The sequence below is a fragment of the Oryza sativa genome, chromosome 9 (assembly GCF_034140825.1).
Source record: "Oryza sativa Japonica Group chromosome 9, ASM3414082v1".
Classification (NCBI taxonomy): domain Eukaryota; kingdom Viridiplantae; phylum Streptophyta; class Magnoliopsida; order Poales; family Poaceae; genus Oryza; species Oryza sativa.
Genome location: NC_089043.1, coordinates 18,765,105 through 18,781,944, shown reverse-complemented (window position 1 = coordinate 18,781,944; position 16,840 = coordinate 18,765,105). Strand labels below are relative to the sequence as shown.

General features: G+C 41.6%; 3 protein-coding genes across 3 annotated transcripts; all 3 read left to right on the top strand.

The window, feature by feature from the left end:
- Nucleotides 1-4,961: 4,961 nt before the first annotated feature.
- LOC4347019 (uncharacterized) lies at nucleotides 4,962-9,697 on the top strand. Its single transcript, XM_015756328.3, has 9 exons — nucleotides 4,962-5,425; nucleotides 6,441-6,685; nucleotides 6,766-6,850; nucleotides 7,312-7,497; nucleotides 7,594-7,761; nucleotides 7,836-8,030; nucleotides 8,581-8,752; nucleotides 8,833-9,004; nucleotides 9,096-9,697. Exons 1-9 carry the CDS (start codon nucleotides 5,078-5,080, stop codon nucleotides 9,187-9,189), a joined length of 1,665 nt encoding a protein of 554 aa, XP_015611814.1. The 5' UTR covers nucleotides 4,962-5,077; the 3' UTR covers nucleotides 9,190-9,697.
- Nucleotides 9,698-11,343: 1,646 nt separating this feature from the next.
- Nucleotides 11,344-13,939, top strand: LOC4347017 (pentatricopeptide repeat-containing protein At4g02750). The gene has a single exon (XM_026020566.2). The coding sequence runs from the start codon at nucleotides 11,379-11,381 to the stop codon at nucleotides 13,215-13,217; it is 1,839 nt and encodes a 612-aa protein (XP_025876351.1). The 5' UTR covers nucleotides 11,344-11,378; the 3' UTR covers nucleotides 13,218-13,939.
- A 392-nt stretch (nucleotides 13,940-14,331) lies between these two features.
- On the top strand, nucleotides 14,332-16,752 carry LOC112935984 (haloacid dehalogenase-like hydrolase domain-containing protein Sgpp). Its single transcript, XM_015756326.3, has 5 exons — nucleotides 14,332-14,553; nucleotides 15,500-15,608; nucleotides 15,682-15,836; nucleotides 16,009-16,270; nucleotides 16,357-16,752. Exons 1-5 carry the CDS (start codon nucleotides 14,516-14,518, stop codon nucleotides 16,549-16,551), a joined length of 759 nt encoding a protein of 252 aa, XP_015611812.1. The 5' UTR covers nucleotides 14,332-14,515; the 3' UTR covers nucleotides 16,552-16,752.
- The last annotated feature ends 88 nt before the right edge of the window (nucleotides 16,753-16,840 follow it).

Sequence of the window (16,840 nt, the reverse complement as noted above, 5' to 3'; positions counted from 1 at the left end):
TGGTTGGGGCATCTTAGCATTAAGCATTAAAAAAAAGCTATGTGGTGAGAGAAACTACGTAAAAGTTAAGTTCATATAGAGGATTGTCAGGGGTGGGCATTCGGTTAAGACCGAAACTTCGGTCCGGGTAGTTCGGTCTTTTAGAAAATTGGTTATTGAGAAAGGAAAACCGAAGTGCTTAGTAAAAAATCGTGGACCGATAGATCAGGTAACCGAACTTTTAGTCCGGTCTTCGGTATCCACCGATTTGACCGAACACGGAAGGATCGGAGAGGCAGGCGGCGCATCGAGGCGTAGACTGGTGACGAGGGAAGCGTCAGGGCTAGTGGCGAGAGCGACGGCATCGGAACTATCGCTGCAGGATCTCGTTCCCACCTCCGGCGACCTCATCGACCCGACTGTCGATTCCGTTCTCTCCGCATCGTGCCCTCCTAGCCTCCCCTGCGTGGCTGACAGAGCTCACCGCCCCGCCACCGACGGCGCCCCCTCCACAGACAATAGAATGAGAGGATGGGAGGGAGAGAAAGAAACGAAGAGTGCTCGCCGGCAGGATCTAGTCCACATCTTCACTGATCTCACGATAGTGCAACAGTCGGGGATCAGAAGATGGGCGATACGGTGATAGGTGGCGCTGTGGCGGTCGTCATAACGAGTGGCAGCTAGGTTAGGGTTGTACCTGTAGCACTAGATGGGGATGAGTGATAGTAGACTATTGTGGTAGACTTGTTGGGCTTAACCTCTCGTTGAGTGGATGTGCTGAGAGTATTGGCCCAAGACCAAGATCGGTCTGATTGGGTAACTGAGGAATAAGACTGAAGCCTGACAAAAGGATTGGTCTTTTGAAACACATGACCGATCAAGAGACCGATGATCGATAGATCGGTTTCTTCGGTCTCGATTTCGGTTTTTCCAGTCTCGGTCTTCGATCTCAGTTTTTTATGCCCACCCCTAAGGATCGATGAGAGATGATACGCATGACTAAGTGATACTGATCAAAACAACGAACTCAAGAGCAAAGAGCTTGATAGCGACACAGTGAGAGAGGCAAGCTCATTAATGGGGGTGGAAGCTTCAAACTCGAGAGCGAAGACCTGTTCGAAGGTAGCTTGGCGTCTTCTATAGTCCATATGACTCAAAGGATTTCGATCAAGCCATCTACTAATCCATATGGCCAGATTTGGTTGTTGAACCTATGCCAACAACAACTTGTTGTTGGTGCATGGACTACACACCAAGATTTTGTCGTGGCTCCGATCGGGGGCTGGCCAAGACCAAGCTCTTAGATGACCAGCGCTAGCAAGTAAATAACAAACGGATGGGAGTGAGATGAGGATGACCACGGGAAGAAGACAATAGTGTAGGCATCGGTGCAGGGAAAAATGAATCAAAAAATTGATAAAAGTAAATTTAGTGGAGTTCGTGGCTATAGCTAGCTACTGTACATATACCATGCAGGATTTGTCTTACCCTATGAGTTTGCCGAAAACCAACGAAAATTGATGAAAACTAATAACTTTTGTATGGATATCAGCTAAAACCGCTCGGTTTTCACAAACCAATTCCTAGCGCCACAAGCGGTTTTCATGAAAACCGATTGAAAATGTAAACCCACGTGCCATCTATTGGTTACCTCCCACCGACGTATGTTTTTTTTACAGCCGGTGCCATTAAACTTGCTCTAAGCAAAGATAATACGTCTAGTGGGTTTTCTTGTTTCGACTCAGGCCTCTTTGTTAGGATTAGCTTAGGCCCTTAGTTTAAAGGTGACTTATCGGCTTTGTGGTTTAGTTAGTACTAGTGTATGTGCAACATATGTATAGATAATACGAATTAAATCAAACATATTTCATGCAACTAATACCTATGTTTGACATATTATAATAGGACAACATTTTTATCATGTTACAAACTATATTAATAATGGTAATATAAAATACTAATCTGAAGCCCTAGATTTTCTTTTATGAAATTAAATTCCAAGTAAACATAATACGTTACTAAAATACCAACCTAGTTCTTATTTTTCTCCATCGATGGAACCCATAGATATCTATCAGCATCATCTTTTCCCTTATAATTATGCTAATTAGCCAAAATTTGAATTTTCTACCTTAAATATGGAGTTGATTTTAGGGTTTTTGTCATCGTAGTTTATTTTTTGGTCTTTACTTTTAGATCATTAACTATCAGCATCATCTTTTCCCTTATGCTTATGCTAATTAGCCAAAATTTGAATTTTCTACCTTAAATATGGAGTTGATTTTAGGGTTTTTGTCATCGTAGTTTATTTTTCAGTCTTTGCTTTTAGATCATTAAGAACATGTATATAAAAATTTTATTCATAAATTATTTTTCATTTGCAAATACGTTGTTTCATTTTTTTTCCTCAAATATCCTAAATGATAGGCCTGTATGTATCCTATATGGTTGGGCCCAAAAGCTTGACATGCATTGAGCCACACCATCTAGAAAATAGTAGCATTTGGATCATTCTCATGGTTTGATCTAAACCATTCATTTACCATATGCATTTATAGCCCACTTAATGTAGTTATTGGCATTTAATGTGTATCGAACCATGACACCTAGAAAACTAATAGTCATTGGATTGCTCTTATGCTTGATACATAACAATCAAAGTGTCATGTAGAATTGCAATTTCACATCAACTACTACAAAACAAATATTGTCCATTTAGATATTACGTGTGTGTTTGGTTGCAAACCACACTTTGCCACACATAAGGTTAGGAAAAAATGATAGGTGTTTGGTTGTAGCCACAATTGTGGCAAGATTCTCTTCTAACAATTTGGGTCCCACTTGTCAATGACTCAAGAAAGTGTGGCAAGATTCTTTTAGGCTTAGTAAGTTGTGGCTAAGAATTTGATCACCTCACCTTACACAAGGTGTGGCAACTTTTATTGGCAAGTAATGACAAAATGTGGCCACCAAACAGCCCTTACGTGTGCACGATTTACATATTGTTTTCTTTGAGTTTTCTTTGAAATATTTTTAAATTTTCCGCTGCAACATGCAGGTTATCCACTAGTATCTCTAAATTAGTCCAACAAAGAATTTGTGAGGCGCACAAAATTATTGTGTTTACTAGTATATACCTTAACCGTGCCCGCTTGAGTTTGTTAAGTGCAAAAGGCTTCAAAACTAATACCTTAGCCTACATCATATTTTTCTATTCATTGCAACAAACTCATCACTTTTTAAGATCTAAAGCCATCACTCGAGGTACCTGCATATATTTAGGCAACAAGATTTTTATCAATATTTGTAAGAAAATCGTCAAGTGTTTAGAAACTCAGAGAAGAGCATATAAACTTATATACTTTTTTCAAGATAGTTTTTGCTCTTGGACAAGACAAACTTGTAGCCATCATGCTCATGTCACTAGATTTGGCTCCTGCAGCCATGTGTATGGCATTCATAATACTAAGAAAGGAATATTGTTACAAAGGCTACCTTAGGATGTGTTCTTTAGCCTAGTTTTCCAACTTCACCTACTCGTTTTGCTTCCCAAATTGCTAAACAATGAGTTTTTGCAAAAAAAAAATAGAAAAGTTGTTTTTAGGGAAAAAATCATATTATTCTATTTTTAAAGTTTTTTGCTAATACTTAATTAATCACGTGCTAAAACGTCCTTTGTTTTGCGTGCAATGTTGGAAGTGTTCCCAACTCCACCTAGGGAACACAGTTATAATTTTAGCATAGCCAAAAGCTTGATACTACCTTTGAGGACTTATGTAAATCAATAGAATATATTAAATACGCTGGTTACAAAGTTGGTGCTGGAAATAAAGCTTAAAACATAAATTAAATAGAGACACAACAATACTAACTAATCCCTCCGTTTTAAATATAAGCACTTCTAGCATTTGAAAGCTACTCATGTAACACCGATTTAATCAAATAAACATGCATCATTGATAGTCGCATGGACATGCTCATCAATATCTTTGTAAACCTTTATTATTATGATATTTCCAAATATTCTGAATCGTTGGAATATGGATCATCTCATAGAGTCAAGAATCGCCACACACACAAGTGAATAAAGCTTAGGGTTTAGCACCGATTGAAATTTGTTCATGATAGTTGCTACCTTGGAGTAGCGAAGGAAGATACATTTCAATGTCTTATGTTTTAGAGAAAGAAGCTATTGCAGGACAAATCCGAAACAAGTTTGTAGTGGTAGGGGCAGCTCCTGGGTAGGTCGGGGCGATTGCCCAAGCTTCGCCACAGCCGCCTCCATTACTGATTGTGGTTAATAAGTATAAAGTTTGGTCGACCGCCATGAAACACTATTAATTGTCCGGGTTCAACGATGATGCTGGCTCTATCATTGCAAGTTTTTTTTTATCATCAACTTATTTTACTTGTAGTATATGAATTGAAAAAATTATTTTGGTTTAGTGCTTAAATTAACAGTATTAACCTTTTCATGAAGCAAAAATGTCAGGAGAACAAAGTTCAAATAATTATCAAAGCATAGATATGGCCCCTTTGAATCGAAAGAATGTAAAAATGTAGAAATAGGAAAACGTAGGATTCATCTCATTCATACAAGTGTAAAACGGATGATCACAAAATAAAAAAAGAACGTATAAATAACCATTTGATTGGATCCCAGAAAACGTGAATCGGACAAGAGATATAGGCTCAAAGGACCTTTTGCTAACTATCTTCTAAAATCCCTATAGAATTAACAATTCTATAGAATTATTTTCATACGATTGAAGTCCTTCGAATTTCTTTCCCTTTTCCTAGAAAATCAAAGGCCGTTTAACTTTGTGCGACGAACCTGGCATACCGGCCTGGCCCGACGAAACCCACAAAGAAGAACCGACATCCCCATCCGGGCCCAAACCCCGTCTCCGTCCACACGCACGGCACGGCGATCCTCACGGCCTAACCGTCGCTCCATCCTCGCCCACCTCTCCTCCTTCCCCAAACCCTAGAATCTCGCCGCGCGGGCGCAGCTCCGCCCTTCGCTCGCCGTCATTTCCCGGCTTCCCCGCGCAGGGGCTAGCTAGCTAGCTAGCTAGGGTTCCGGCGCACGACGACGATGGCCGCGGACGATCTCTCATCCCCGGCGCGGAAGCGCGGCCGCGACGAGGAGGAGGAGGAGGAGGAGGAGGTCATCGACGGGGAGGCCGCCCAGAAGCGCGCGCGCGGGGAGGATCCGGAGGGCGGGGCGCTGCTGGGGCTCGCCAACTACGAGGAGGACGAGGAGGACGAGGAGGCGGCGGCTGCTGCGGGGAGGCGCCGCGCGAATGGCCGACACGAGGAAGAGGAGGAGGAGGACGACGACGACGACGAGGTTGACAACGACGTGAGGAGGGCTCCGGAGCGGAGGCCGAGGCAAGTGGAGCTGCGCCGGGACTGCCCTTACCTCGACACCGTGAACCGCCAGGTATGGCTTTTAGCAGCAGCAGCGTTTCAGGTGCCAATTTTTTAGACATTCTGTGTGATTCGATTGATGTGAATAACCTCGATGAAATATAGTTTTTCATTATGTTCACGATCTCCAATTTACTTGGGATCCACCATTTACGCCTAGTATTTTGATTATCAATTGCTGGTATTGTGATAGAAGTTCCTTTTTTTGTGTGTATGTTTGATTTAATAGAGCTGAACAACATATACAGATGCTAAAGGGAAACTTAATGTTCATGGTGTTATTATATCTTCATAGTGAATTCCAATTGATTTTATTTTTGTTGTAGTGTGCAACATGTGAGCCTGTTCATTTGAAGTAATATATTATTTTTTTGTCATATGTCTGTCTTGGTACTTTATCTTTTTTTTTTTTTTGTTCGAGAGCACTGTTCTACTGCTACTCTACTGTGTACATTACTATAATAACTGAACGGAACATATTTATCAAATAATTATGTTTAGTTCTTCCTTGCTCTGGTGGCTATTGGGTTTATGGGTGTATTGGGTTGAACGCTGGTCCATTCCACTATGGACTGTTTCTTAACTGAGACACGGTCCCTTAGGACATATCAGAAAGCCTCTTATGTTTGCTGCAATTTTAAAAAGAACTGTAGGCTTTTCCCTTCAAGTTCTTATCCGTTCAACTTGTGTATCCCTTTATTTCCTCGTTCTCACTGGCCGGTACATAAAAGCTTTAATTAAACTAAACAGTATCTTGTGAGCTGTGGTTGGCTTTTTTCTAAAATAGATCCTTAAAATAGCTTTAAACTAAACAATTGTAAGCTCTTGTAGGATCTTTAAATCTATCCTTCTGTTTTAGATGGCCAGTGTGATGTGATTGTTTGTACAATTAAAATCTATGGAATCACTTCCACGCTATATTCTATATATGTTTTACACTCTTCTGGCAGAATGTGTGCTGGACTGTATCATTGATGGGCTATTTCACATGTTCATTGATTGTTGTATATATTTTGTCTACATTGTAGGTCCTTGATTTTGATTTTGAGAAGTTCTGCTCAATCTCCTTATCAAACTTGAACGTGTATGCATGTTTGGTTTGTGGAAAGTATTACCAAGGAAGAGGCTTGAAATCACATGCATATACTCACAGCCTTGAAGCAGGCCACCATGTGTTCATTAACCTTCAAACTGAGAAAGCTTACTGTCTTCCTGATGGATATGAGATAAATGATCCATCATTGGAAGATATTCGACATGTTCTCAACCCAAGGTGCTTTTCTATCGTCGCCCATGTTAACTCTAGTAATGAGCTCAGAGCTATGCAGTTTTTTGATTGGTGTGCTTTGGCAGGTTTACAACAGAGCAGGTTCGTAATCTTGATAGGAACAAGCAGTGGTCTAGAGCTCTTGATGGCTCCAATTATCTACCTGGAATGGTATGTATACGTGAAACTAATACAATGGTTCTTAAATGTATAAATGATTCTTTTCCTAGGGACATAACCTGTTTGCTGTTCCCTGTTAATTAAGGGAATTCTTTGCAGTTGTAGCAAAAAAAAAAATGTATCCCTCCCTAAAACAAGGGTTTTGTTTAGTTGGTCTATCTGGAGAAATTACAAAAATGAAAAAGCATCTTCTGGAAAAAAATCACAATGACAGTGAAAGCCTAAAAAATTGTGGACTTGAATAGAAGCAGCCAACTTGGTCATGAGCTTTTTTTAGCCAGGTTATTTCATTCTATATTAAGTTATTATTATAATGGTGTTATATGACCATCACCATGTCACAACTTAAAAACATTGCAGATTTCCTATTGCACCTCAATATTTGCAATTCTCTCTGCTTTGACCATTATTATCCTATGGCAGTAGTCACTTCTCTATGCTTAAATTTGCAGGTTGGTCTAAACAACATCAAGGAGACAGATTTTGTGAATGTCACAATACAGTCATTAATGAGAATTACTCCTTTAAGAAATTTCTTTCTCATCCCTGAAAATTATCGGCATAGCAAATCCCCATTGGTTCATCGATTTGGAGAACTAACTCGCAAAATCTGGCATGCAAGGAACTTCAAGGGCCAGGTTGGTTTTTTAGTGAGATAGCTGCATGCCAGCATATTTGTGCTGTTCCTCTACCTCCACAAATACTCAAAAGTTAACATGTTGCTTTTTGTGCAGGTTAGTCCACATGAGTTTCTGCAAGCAGTTATGAAGGCCAGTGATAAGAGGTTCCAGATTGGTGTTCAGTCTGATCCAGTGGAATTTATGTCATGGCTCTTGAACACAATGCACTCGAAACTAAAAAGTAGGAAGAGAAACAGAAGCATCATACATGATTGCTTTCAGGTATAGTTTTTGTCTATACCAACAATTTGATTAATAAAATTGCGTGCAACTTCTTACAGCATTGTTTTTGTTAGGGAGAACTTGAAGTAGTTAAGGAATTTCACAAGAAGCATATTGTGGAAAAGAAAGAGGACGGCGATGAACAGAATGGTGATGCAGGTTCAGATATTGTTACTGAAACATCTAGGGTCCCATTTTTGATGCTTGGCCTTGACCTACCACCTCCACCTCTTTTCAAGGACGCCATGGAGAAAAATATCATTCCACAGGTTTGTTATATCCCAAATATATATATTAGTATCTTCTGGTTAAAATTTCGCAGCACACGTTTTGCATGTATAAGTGATACTAGTATGATGATGTTCGGTGAGGTTCTTTTGATGATAATGTGAAAACCAACTAAATGATTATTACAGTTTGCTCAGAACTTTGATAGCAGTAAAGGCTTAACTCTGCAGCATGAGTCGTAAGAATTATTTGGACAATCTTCTCAAGATTTCTGTTACTGTAACATTTATTTGAAACCACCTTTTTGTTATATAAAATTTCCTGCTTAGAACTGCAAACCTGACCTCATTTTCTTTTCCCTTTTTTGGCTTATGTTCTTATAGACGTAGATAGTTGCACAACTTAGCCGTCTTATAAGTTCATTTTCTTTATCCGTTTTGTATATTTGCATGTGTCTGCATGTTAACACTTTGACCATTCCATTTACTTGGTGGAGTGGAACCATATTGGGTGAGGCGATATATTTGAAATCTTGACATTCAACTTTTATGTTTTTTGAACTCTAAACTCAAAAGCTTGTGTGATGTCCAGGTACCACTCTTTAATATATTGAAGAAGTTTGATGGCGAGACAGTTACAGAGGTAGTGCGACCCTCCATTGCTCGTATGAGGTATCGAGTCATCAGACTTCCAAAGTATCTGATCCTTCACATGCGACGGTTTACCAAAAATAACTTCTTTGTAGAGAAGAATCCTACTCTAGGTAAAATCCTTGTTTTGATTTAATTAGCCTCTGCAGTCCACTTGGTACATTTCTAAGATGTTTACATATTTATCTTACAGTGAATTTCCCCGTGAAGAACTTGGAATTGAAAGATTACATCCCATTACCTAAGCCAAAAGATTCCGAGAAGCTACGCTCAAAGTATGATCTCATAGCCAACGTTGTCCATGATGGCAAGCCAGGCGAGGGATGTTACAGAGTATTTGTACAGCGGAAATCAGAAGAGGCTTGGTATGCTCCTCAGCTTATTCCTAGCATGGGTATTTATTTTGTGCCTGCAGTTGAGAGGGCCTTGTAAATCATTTTCCATTCCTTATTTTAGGTATGAAATGCAAGATCTTCATGTTACCGAGACTCTTCCTCAGATGGTAGCTCTTTCAGAAGCCTACATGCAAATATACGAGCAGCACGAATGAGTGATGATTGGTGATCATCATGTAGCACCTTGCATACCGACCTTTCTTTTGTTGCTTCTCTCAGATTTTATCATTAGAAGCTAATCGTCATGTCTGGAGCTTTTTTTTTTAGAGAACTATGGTTGTTCCTTTACCCTTGTTCCATACAGTTAATTGAAAAGCACAGGGTGAGAATGCTGTGTTAGAACTGTTAGATTATCACACCGGAGGGACTATAGGAGCTAGCAGCAGTAAAATATAAAATTCATGGGCATTTTATTTCCCAGAGCTTTGATTGACCGGTTGTTTAAAGCAGAAGACACTTCGGTTTCCAAGTATTTTCCCTTATTTATCCATGGAAGGGTGAAAATGTACAAGGGGTGTTCCGTGCAATGGGAGGCCTGTTCTGTGCGACGAGTGGAGGGAGAATTGCTTTAAGTGGTACTGTAGAAAAGAACTGGTTTCTTTGACAGCAATGGAAATATTATGCACACAAAGTATACTTAGGTATACTTTTAATGAGGTTTTAGTGAAGTTGAGGACACTTGCAATAAAATTTAATGAATTGACAGCAAAATGCTATGTCGGGGATGTATTTTTAAGAGGTTGTTTGGTTGGTGATTAAGGGTGTGTTCTTTGGTGCATGTTCCCAATTTTACTCTCGTTTTTGACGTGCGTGTTTTCTCACACTGCTAAATGACGTGTTTTTTACAGAAAAATCTAGAGGAAAGTTATTTTTAAAATCATATTAATTCATTTTTTCAAAAAAATAGCGAACACTCTCTTAATGAGATAATCAACAATATGCCACTGAGTTTGTATCAGTACAGTGATTTTTTTTTACCGACGGTCTGTTTCTACGATATATCGATAACTTTAGCAATTGTTCTATAAGACAAGCCATTGGACCTATCCTTTTTCAGAAAAGTATTCAAAATACCTGATTGATCTTATTAGAAGTAAAAAAAACATAAAAATTTTTATGTGGCCTTCTTACACAACATAAAAGTTTATATATAAGTTTCAAGTTTTTTTTTATATATTTTTATATTTAAGAAAAATATTTTTATGTGGTATATCAGAAGATTGCCTACACAAAAGATAATAGAAAAAAAAAACTTAGGTAGCATATGAAAGATAATTTACATTACAAACAACACAGAAAAATATTTTGCATAGCATATAACAGATAAGTTGTGTTTTTTTAAAAAAAAAGTAGAAATGCAAACTAAAAAAAAACTTGTATACAAATTTCCATATTGTGTAAGAATGCCAAATAAAAATTTCATATATTTTTTAAACTTCTAATGAGATAAAACAATTATATGCCCATAATGGTATTTTAGGTATTTTTGAAAAACAAATCCAACCCAATGGTGTATTGTAGAACAATTGATAAGTTGTTGATATATATTATATAAAGAGTCGATACAATGCCAATCCGTGGGATAAATTGATTATGTGCTAATGAATCGCTCTGTTTTACGTGTATAAAGGCCATCCATTTGAGTTAAACATAGCCTAAGTTCACTACACTTTGGGCATATTTGATTGTATTTTTTTTTACCGTGGTGCAACCTACCTAAACAATGTTATGTATGTGGCTCCAGCAGGAACAATTGCATTGCAGTGTAACCGAACGAATCCTTTTTTACTACAAGTTGGCTATGTGATACAAATGTGGTCAACGAATTATTAGTCAAAAGCGTGGTAACATCTAGCTAGAATCTAAGTATATTATGTTTGTGCCTAATAACTAATAAAATGTGACAGGTCATGGCAATCTTAGATAGCCAATCAAAGTGTCTGAGTATGGTGGGTGCACACTGCTTAGTGACAAGTAAAGATATGTTCTCGATTCGATCAAAATTGTAGATCTGGTAAATGCTCCATATAGGACCTGATTGAGGGAGTATAAGATTCTGAGAATCAGTCGGTTGATAGCTATCTTCTTAGTGCTTCTAAGAAATTGAAAAAACTAGGTTTGTCAGCTTTGGTTTATACTTTATTTTCTAGATTCTAATTCTGTAGAAGCTCTTTGAAACAGGCCTATAGTCTCTCGATTCGATAGATCTTGTGAATGATCCACCGGCGATTTGCCTAGTCGATGCCAAACGAAAACGTGGAGAAAATTGTTTGCGTACAACAACTCTTGTGAATTGGCTTTTGTAAAGTGCTTCTCTTCTCAAACCGCCCGGGCCGTACACCGTATGCCTCCCTCGACCACAGGCTTCCCGCGCCGCCGCTCGCCGCCGGTGGACGCCGACCTGCTGCCGCGCCTTCGCCTCGCCGCTGGCCAGAGTTCGCCATGGCGCGTCCTCCTCCAGTCCCTGGCCCTCGTCGTCACCTCCGGCCTCTCCGCCTCGGCCTCCCACTCCCACCGCGGCCGCGCGCTCTCATCCCGCCTCCTCAACTCCCTCCTCCCCCACGCCCCGCGCCGCCTCCTCCCCGCGCTCCTCCGCCTCCTCCCCGGAGACCACCTCACGCTTCTCCTCCTCGTCTCCTCGAAGCACCACTCGCACTCCCTGCCCGCCGCCTCCGCGCTCCACGCCCTCGCCGTCTCCTCCGGCCACCTCCCGTCCGACCTCCGCATCGCCAACTCCCTCCTCTCGCTCTACCTCTCCCTCGGCTCCCCGGCGTCCGCTCGCCGCCTCCTCGCCGACATCCCCCGCCCGGACGCTGTCACCTGGAACACGCTCCTCCGTGCCTGCCTCCGGCTTGGCCTCCTCCCTGCCGCCCGCCGCCTGTTCGACGAAATGCCGGAGCGGGATGTCGTCTCGTACAACTCCATGGTGGCTGGGTATGTGGCTGAGGGCGACTTGGCCGGTGCGAGGAATCTGTTCGATGGAATGGCGCGGAGAGACGTGGTCACGTGGAACTCGATGATCTCGGGGTATTCTCGGCACGGGGACATGGAGAACGCCAGGAAGATGTTTGATGCGATGCCGGAGAGGGATGTCGTGTCATGGAACTCAATGCTGGATGGATATGCCCAGGCTGGGGACGTAGAGATGGCGAGGTTGGTGTTCGATGGCATGCCAAAGAGGAGCATTGTGTCTTGGAATGTCATTCTTGCGTTGTATGCAAAGCTGAGGGATTGGCGTGAGTGCTTGGGGCTTTTTGATGTGATGATAGCAGAAGGAAACACGGTACCAAATGAAAAAACGTTTGTGAGTGTTCTGACAGCTTGTGCAAACCTTGGCGATCTTGAGAAAGGGAGGTGGGTGCATGATTTGGTTCAGGAGAGGTGGGATAGGCTTGTGCCAGATGTTCTATTGCTTACGACATTGTTGACAATGTATGCCAAGTGTGGGGTGATGGAGACTGCAAGGGAGATCTTCAATTCAATGGGTGAAAAGAGTGTCCCCTCGTGGAATTCAATGATCATCGGGTATGGGTTGCATGGGCAAAGCGAAAAGGCTCTTGAGTTGTTCTTGGAGATGGAGAGAGATGGACCTAGGCCAAATGAAACGACTTTCATCTGTGTCTTGAGCTCATGTGCTCATGGTGGTTTGGTGCTTGAAGGTTGGTGGTGTTTTGACAGGATGGTCAGGTTCTACAGTATTGAGCCAAAGTCTGAGCATTTTGGCTGTATGATGGACCTTCTTGGTCGCGCCGGACTGCTTGAACAATCAGAGAATCTCATTGAGAATTTGCAAGGTAAGGTGTCAGAAGCATTGTGGGGCATACTAATGTCAGCCTCTCAAACTCAGAACAACATCAAACTTGGAGAGTTTGTCGGAAAGAAATTGATCGAGATGAGGCCAACAGAAGTCGGTCCATACATCCTTCTATCAAACATTTATGCGGCAGAAGGAAGATGGGATGATGTTGAGAAAGTAAGGAAGGTGATGGAGGAGAAGGGGGTGGAGAAGGATGCAGGGTTGAGCCTGGTAGGATCAAGGGAAGGTGGTCATTTCATTAATGAAAGTGGAGCTTCAGCTCCAAGGAATGATGTGATGCTGTGCATGCTGGGTGAGATGAGTGTGCATATGAAGCAACCATCTGAAGGGTCCAACTGCAGGAAAAGAAGCCCCTCTGCTCCTTGAAACTTGAACATACAGGGCACATTATTTTGCTGTGTGACTGTCAAAGGAGAACACAAAGATGGGATGTTTATGCCTCATTATCATGGTATCACCTACTATTTCTTGGATGATTTCAGCGTCAACTCAACCTAGGAATTCACAGATATTCTTGCTAGCTAACTGCATGAGAAGTTTGCTTGGACCATGGCTATATCACCTCTGATTGTCTGTAGCCGGGAGGTGAAACAAGCATCAAAAGTCAAAGAAGGTGCTCCAGGTAATGGAGGATCAAAGAATGCACAAGTATTATTGTTACAATAATGGATCATTTGGCAATCGCAATATTACATCAGAGCCGTGGTGTTACATCACAAAGTACAATGCTGTCGTCAAGGTAGAAAAGAGAACTGGCTGGTGTCCAATGACGCTGTCTGTTGCGATCTGCAAGAGGTATTTGGTCTTTGACTCAATTGGTCACGACGCACGACAGAGGAAGCGCTAATTTAATTTGCTTCTGTGAGACAGTGAGAGTGGAATTCTGACGTCGACCTGGAATTTGGATCTGATTAGAAACAACAGGACAAGTGCGAAAGCATATTCCAAGGGACATGCAGCTCTTGTGTTTATTCGAATACCATTTGCTTGGGCAACATTTGGGCACATAATACACACACCATATTTTTCTCCCTTGAAAATGTGAGACGCAAATTACTTGTATGCCTATGAAACTTTTTTATTCGATATCTCTGATGTCTCACCTACACAACGTGGATCACAAGTCGCCGTATCTTCTTTACTGGAAAAAGAAAAGAAAAAAAGGAATTGCCTCTTGAGCACAAGGGACAGGCTTTATTTTTTTTTTTCATTTTACACCAAACAAAGCAGAAGAAAAGTACTATATTTAATATTTAATTTCTATCAACATCTGACTACTTAATATTGCTGGCAGAATTACCCAATAAAAAAAAAGAAAAATGCTAATGACAGTATCCCGTTCGAACGAGATGATATCTCGGACACATTGTCAGACATCTAATAGGTATAAGTCGTTTCATCTGATGTATCATCCCGCCTCACCTCAAGGACAAGACGAGAAGCAGCATAAAAGTGCGGGCCCACAAAACGAGGGGCCCCCAACCCAAGCCTCCCCTGTCCGTGATAGAGAAGAGAATAGAAAGGCTTTAAAACCGGCACGAGAGATTCCGCCGCGGCCACAGATTTCGGTGCTCCTCCTCCTCCTCCCCCTCCTCGCCGCTGATCTCTCCCGTCCGTCCCCTCGCCTCCCTCACCACCGCGGCGGCATCAGGGCTCTCCCCCCCATGGCGGCCGCCACTCCCAACGGCATCCCAGCTTCCAGGTACCCTTCTCACCTCCCCCCCTTCTCCTCCGTTCTTCGTCTTCTTGAGAGAGGATGAGATTGTTGTGCGATTCTTTTCTTTGGGGGGTATGATTCTTCTCGTGATCCGTGCCTGTTTTGAATCCCTGGGGGTGGAGGCGATCCAAGCGTGGTCAGAATTCGGAAATCAATCACAGCGATCGATGAGTCGTAGTAGACTCGTGGGGGGAACACACGTGGGCTGGTGGCGATGAGGAAAGAGGAAAAAGCTTTAGATCGAAAAGACAGGGGAAGACGGATCCTGAAAGCTTCACATTGAAAAGGTTAGATCGCATTTGATCGAAATGCCAGGGGGCGATCAAATGACAACTCTAGTGGTGCGAATCCTGTGTTTGGTCGCTCCGTGCAAGAAATTGCACTGTAACCGCTGGAAGAAATGCTCTGCATGCACCTTATTAAAAGAAAAAAAAATATATCAGTTTTTGCCTCTGTAGTTTGCCACCTGTGTCAGGTAGTACCACTCCAATATGTGCACTTACCAACAATAGTTTCTCAAATGCTCAGTGACAAAAAGGAAAGGAATGATATACGACAATCAATCTCCAAAAGTACTATCATAAAGTTATCAATATTTTTAAACTTATTCTAATATAAAATTGGTTTTCGGAATTTCTAAAGTTCAACCGAGTCTATTAAACGTCGTATTGACCAGAGGGAGTAGCAATCTGTGATAAACAAGAGGAACAGAAAAATTAAATTGTCTGTCAGGCTTGGCCTTCTGTGTGTTCTTTTTGGTACAAACACCATGAAAAAAAATTAGGTGGATAGGACGTTAAAGTGATTATCTGATTCCAATTTTTGTGGATGGGACATCAGGTGGATAGGACACTGTTCTATGATCAGATTCACCATCTAGAGTTTTAGGCAATTGTGCCTTGTGAATGATTATCGGTTCCAATTCTTTCAGACCTCTGGCTTCATCAGTTCCAATTGAGGCAGTTCTGTTCGACATTGATGGGACCTTGTGCGACTCAGATCCTCTTCATCATGTGGCCTTCCAAGAAATGCTTCTTGAGGTATGGAATTCTTATACTTCTTGTTTTCCATTAACTTTTGTAGAAAGCTAATTGAGAAGATGTCTTTTTACAGATTGGGTATAACAACGGTGTGCCAATAGACGAGGAGTTTTTCATAAACAATATTGCTGGAAGGAGTGATGTTGAAGCTGCTCAGAATTTGTTCCCTGATTGGCCCCTTGAGAAGGGGCTGAAATTCCTCGAGGACAAGGAAGCTAAATACAGAAGGTACACTGCAGTTAATGACAACATCTATTGTGTCTAGTTTCAGTATACTCCACAGTTGTATTAAGGGTGTTTTCTTTTGGGTGGTGAGAAACGGTAACTACCAACCGTTGTTAACATTACTGAATCAGTATATTTTCCCAGACTGAATATTTATAATTTTTAACTTTTGCAGTTTGGCAAAGGAGCGTTTGGAACCTGTAAAGGGCCTTGCTAAAGTGGTTCAGTGGGTCAAAGATCATGGATACAAGCGTGCGGCTGTAACCAATGCCCCCAGGATTAATTCCGAGCTCATGATCTCCCTTCTTGGCCTCACAGATTTCTTCCAGGCCGTCATCGTTGGAGGCGAATGTGAGAAGCCGAAACCCGCCCCATTCCCCTACCTGAAGGCTCTCAAGGAGCTTCAGGTGTCTGCGGACCACACCTTCATCTTTGAGGTAAACCACTTCTTCTTCATTTGCATCTGTTGCAAACTTGTCATCTGGTTTTATTTGCAGTTGAAAAATGTGTGCTTTTGTTGCAGGATTCTGCTTCAGGCACACGTGCAGGCGTTGCTGCTGGAATTCCTGTTGTTGCTGTGGCAACAAGGAACCCAGAGAAGTCCCTACTGGATGCAGGAGCCACGTTGATCATCAAGGATTATGAAGACCCCAAGCTTTGGAGCGCACTTGAAGAGATAGACAGAGAGGAAGCCAAGCTAAAGAAAGCTGATGCATGAGATGAGGGTTCTCGATTAGATGATATATTGCAGGTTTAGCTCCTTTTGCATTTGCAGTAATATTGTAGCCGAAGTGATGGCGCACAGAGCTCATCTTTGCACTTTTGAGCTTCTGTGGTTTTATTATTCTTTGTTGCTACTCAGCCTATTGAGTTGGTACAGAGAAATAAAGACCCAAAACTCCCATTGAGTTATTCTTTATGGATGGATGTTACTTCTGAGAAGTTTCAGGGGTGATCTTGTTCATCCTGCCAAAACTATTGCATTTGCTTGGCTTCTTGTTATCTTT

Excerpts from the sequence above, each read along its gene's own strand:
- LOC4347019 (XM_015756328.3), top strand. The coding sequence starts at position 5,078 with ATGGCCGCGGACGATCTCTCATCCCCGGCGCGGAAGCGCGGCCGCGAC. Across the intron at positions 7,498-7,593 it reads CAAGGAACTTCAAGGGCCAG|GTTAGTCCACATGAGTTTCT; the intron begins GTTGGTTTTTTA and ends CTTTTTGTGCAG. Across the intron at positions 7,762-7,835 it reads TCATACATGATTGCTTTCAG|GGAGAACTTGAAGTAGTTAA; the intron begins GTATAGTTTTTG and ends TGTTTTTGTTAG.
- LOC4347017 (XM_026020566.2), top strand. The coding sequence starts at position 11,379 with ATGCCTCCCTCGACCACAGGCTTCCCGCGCCGCCGCTCGCCGCCGGTG.
- LOC112935984 (XM_015756326.3), top strand. The coding sequence starts at position 14,516 with ATGGCGGCCGCCACTCCCAACGGCATCCCAGCTTCCAG. Across the intron at positions 14,554-15,499 it reads AACGGCATCCCAGCTTCCAG|ACCTCTGGCTTCATCAGTTC; the intron begins GTACCCTTCTCA and ends CAATTCTTTCAG. Across the intron at positions 15,609-15,681 it reads TCCAAGAAATGCTTCTTGAG|ATTGGGTATAACAACGGTGT; the intron begins GTATGGAATTCT and ends GTCTTTTTACAG.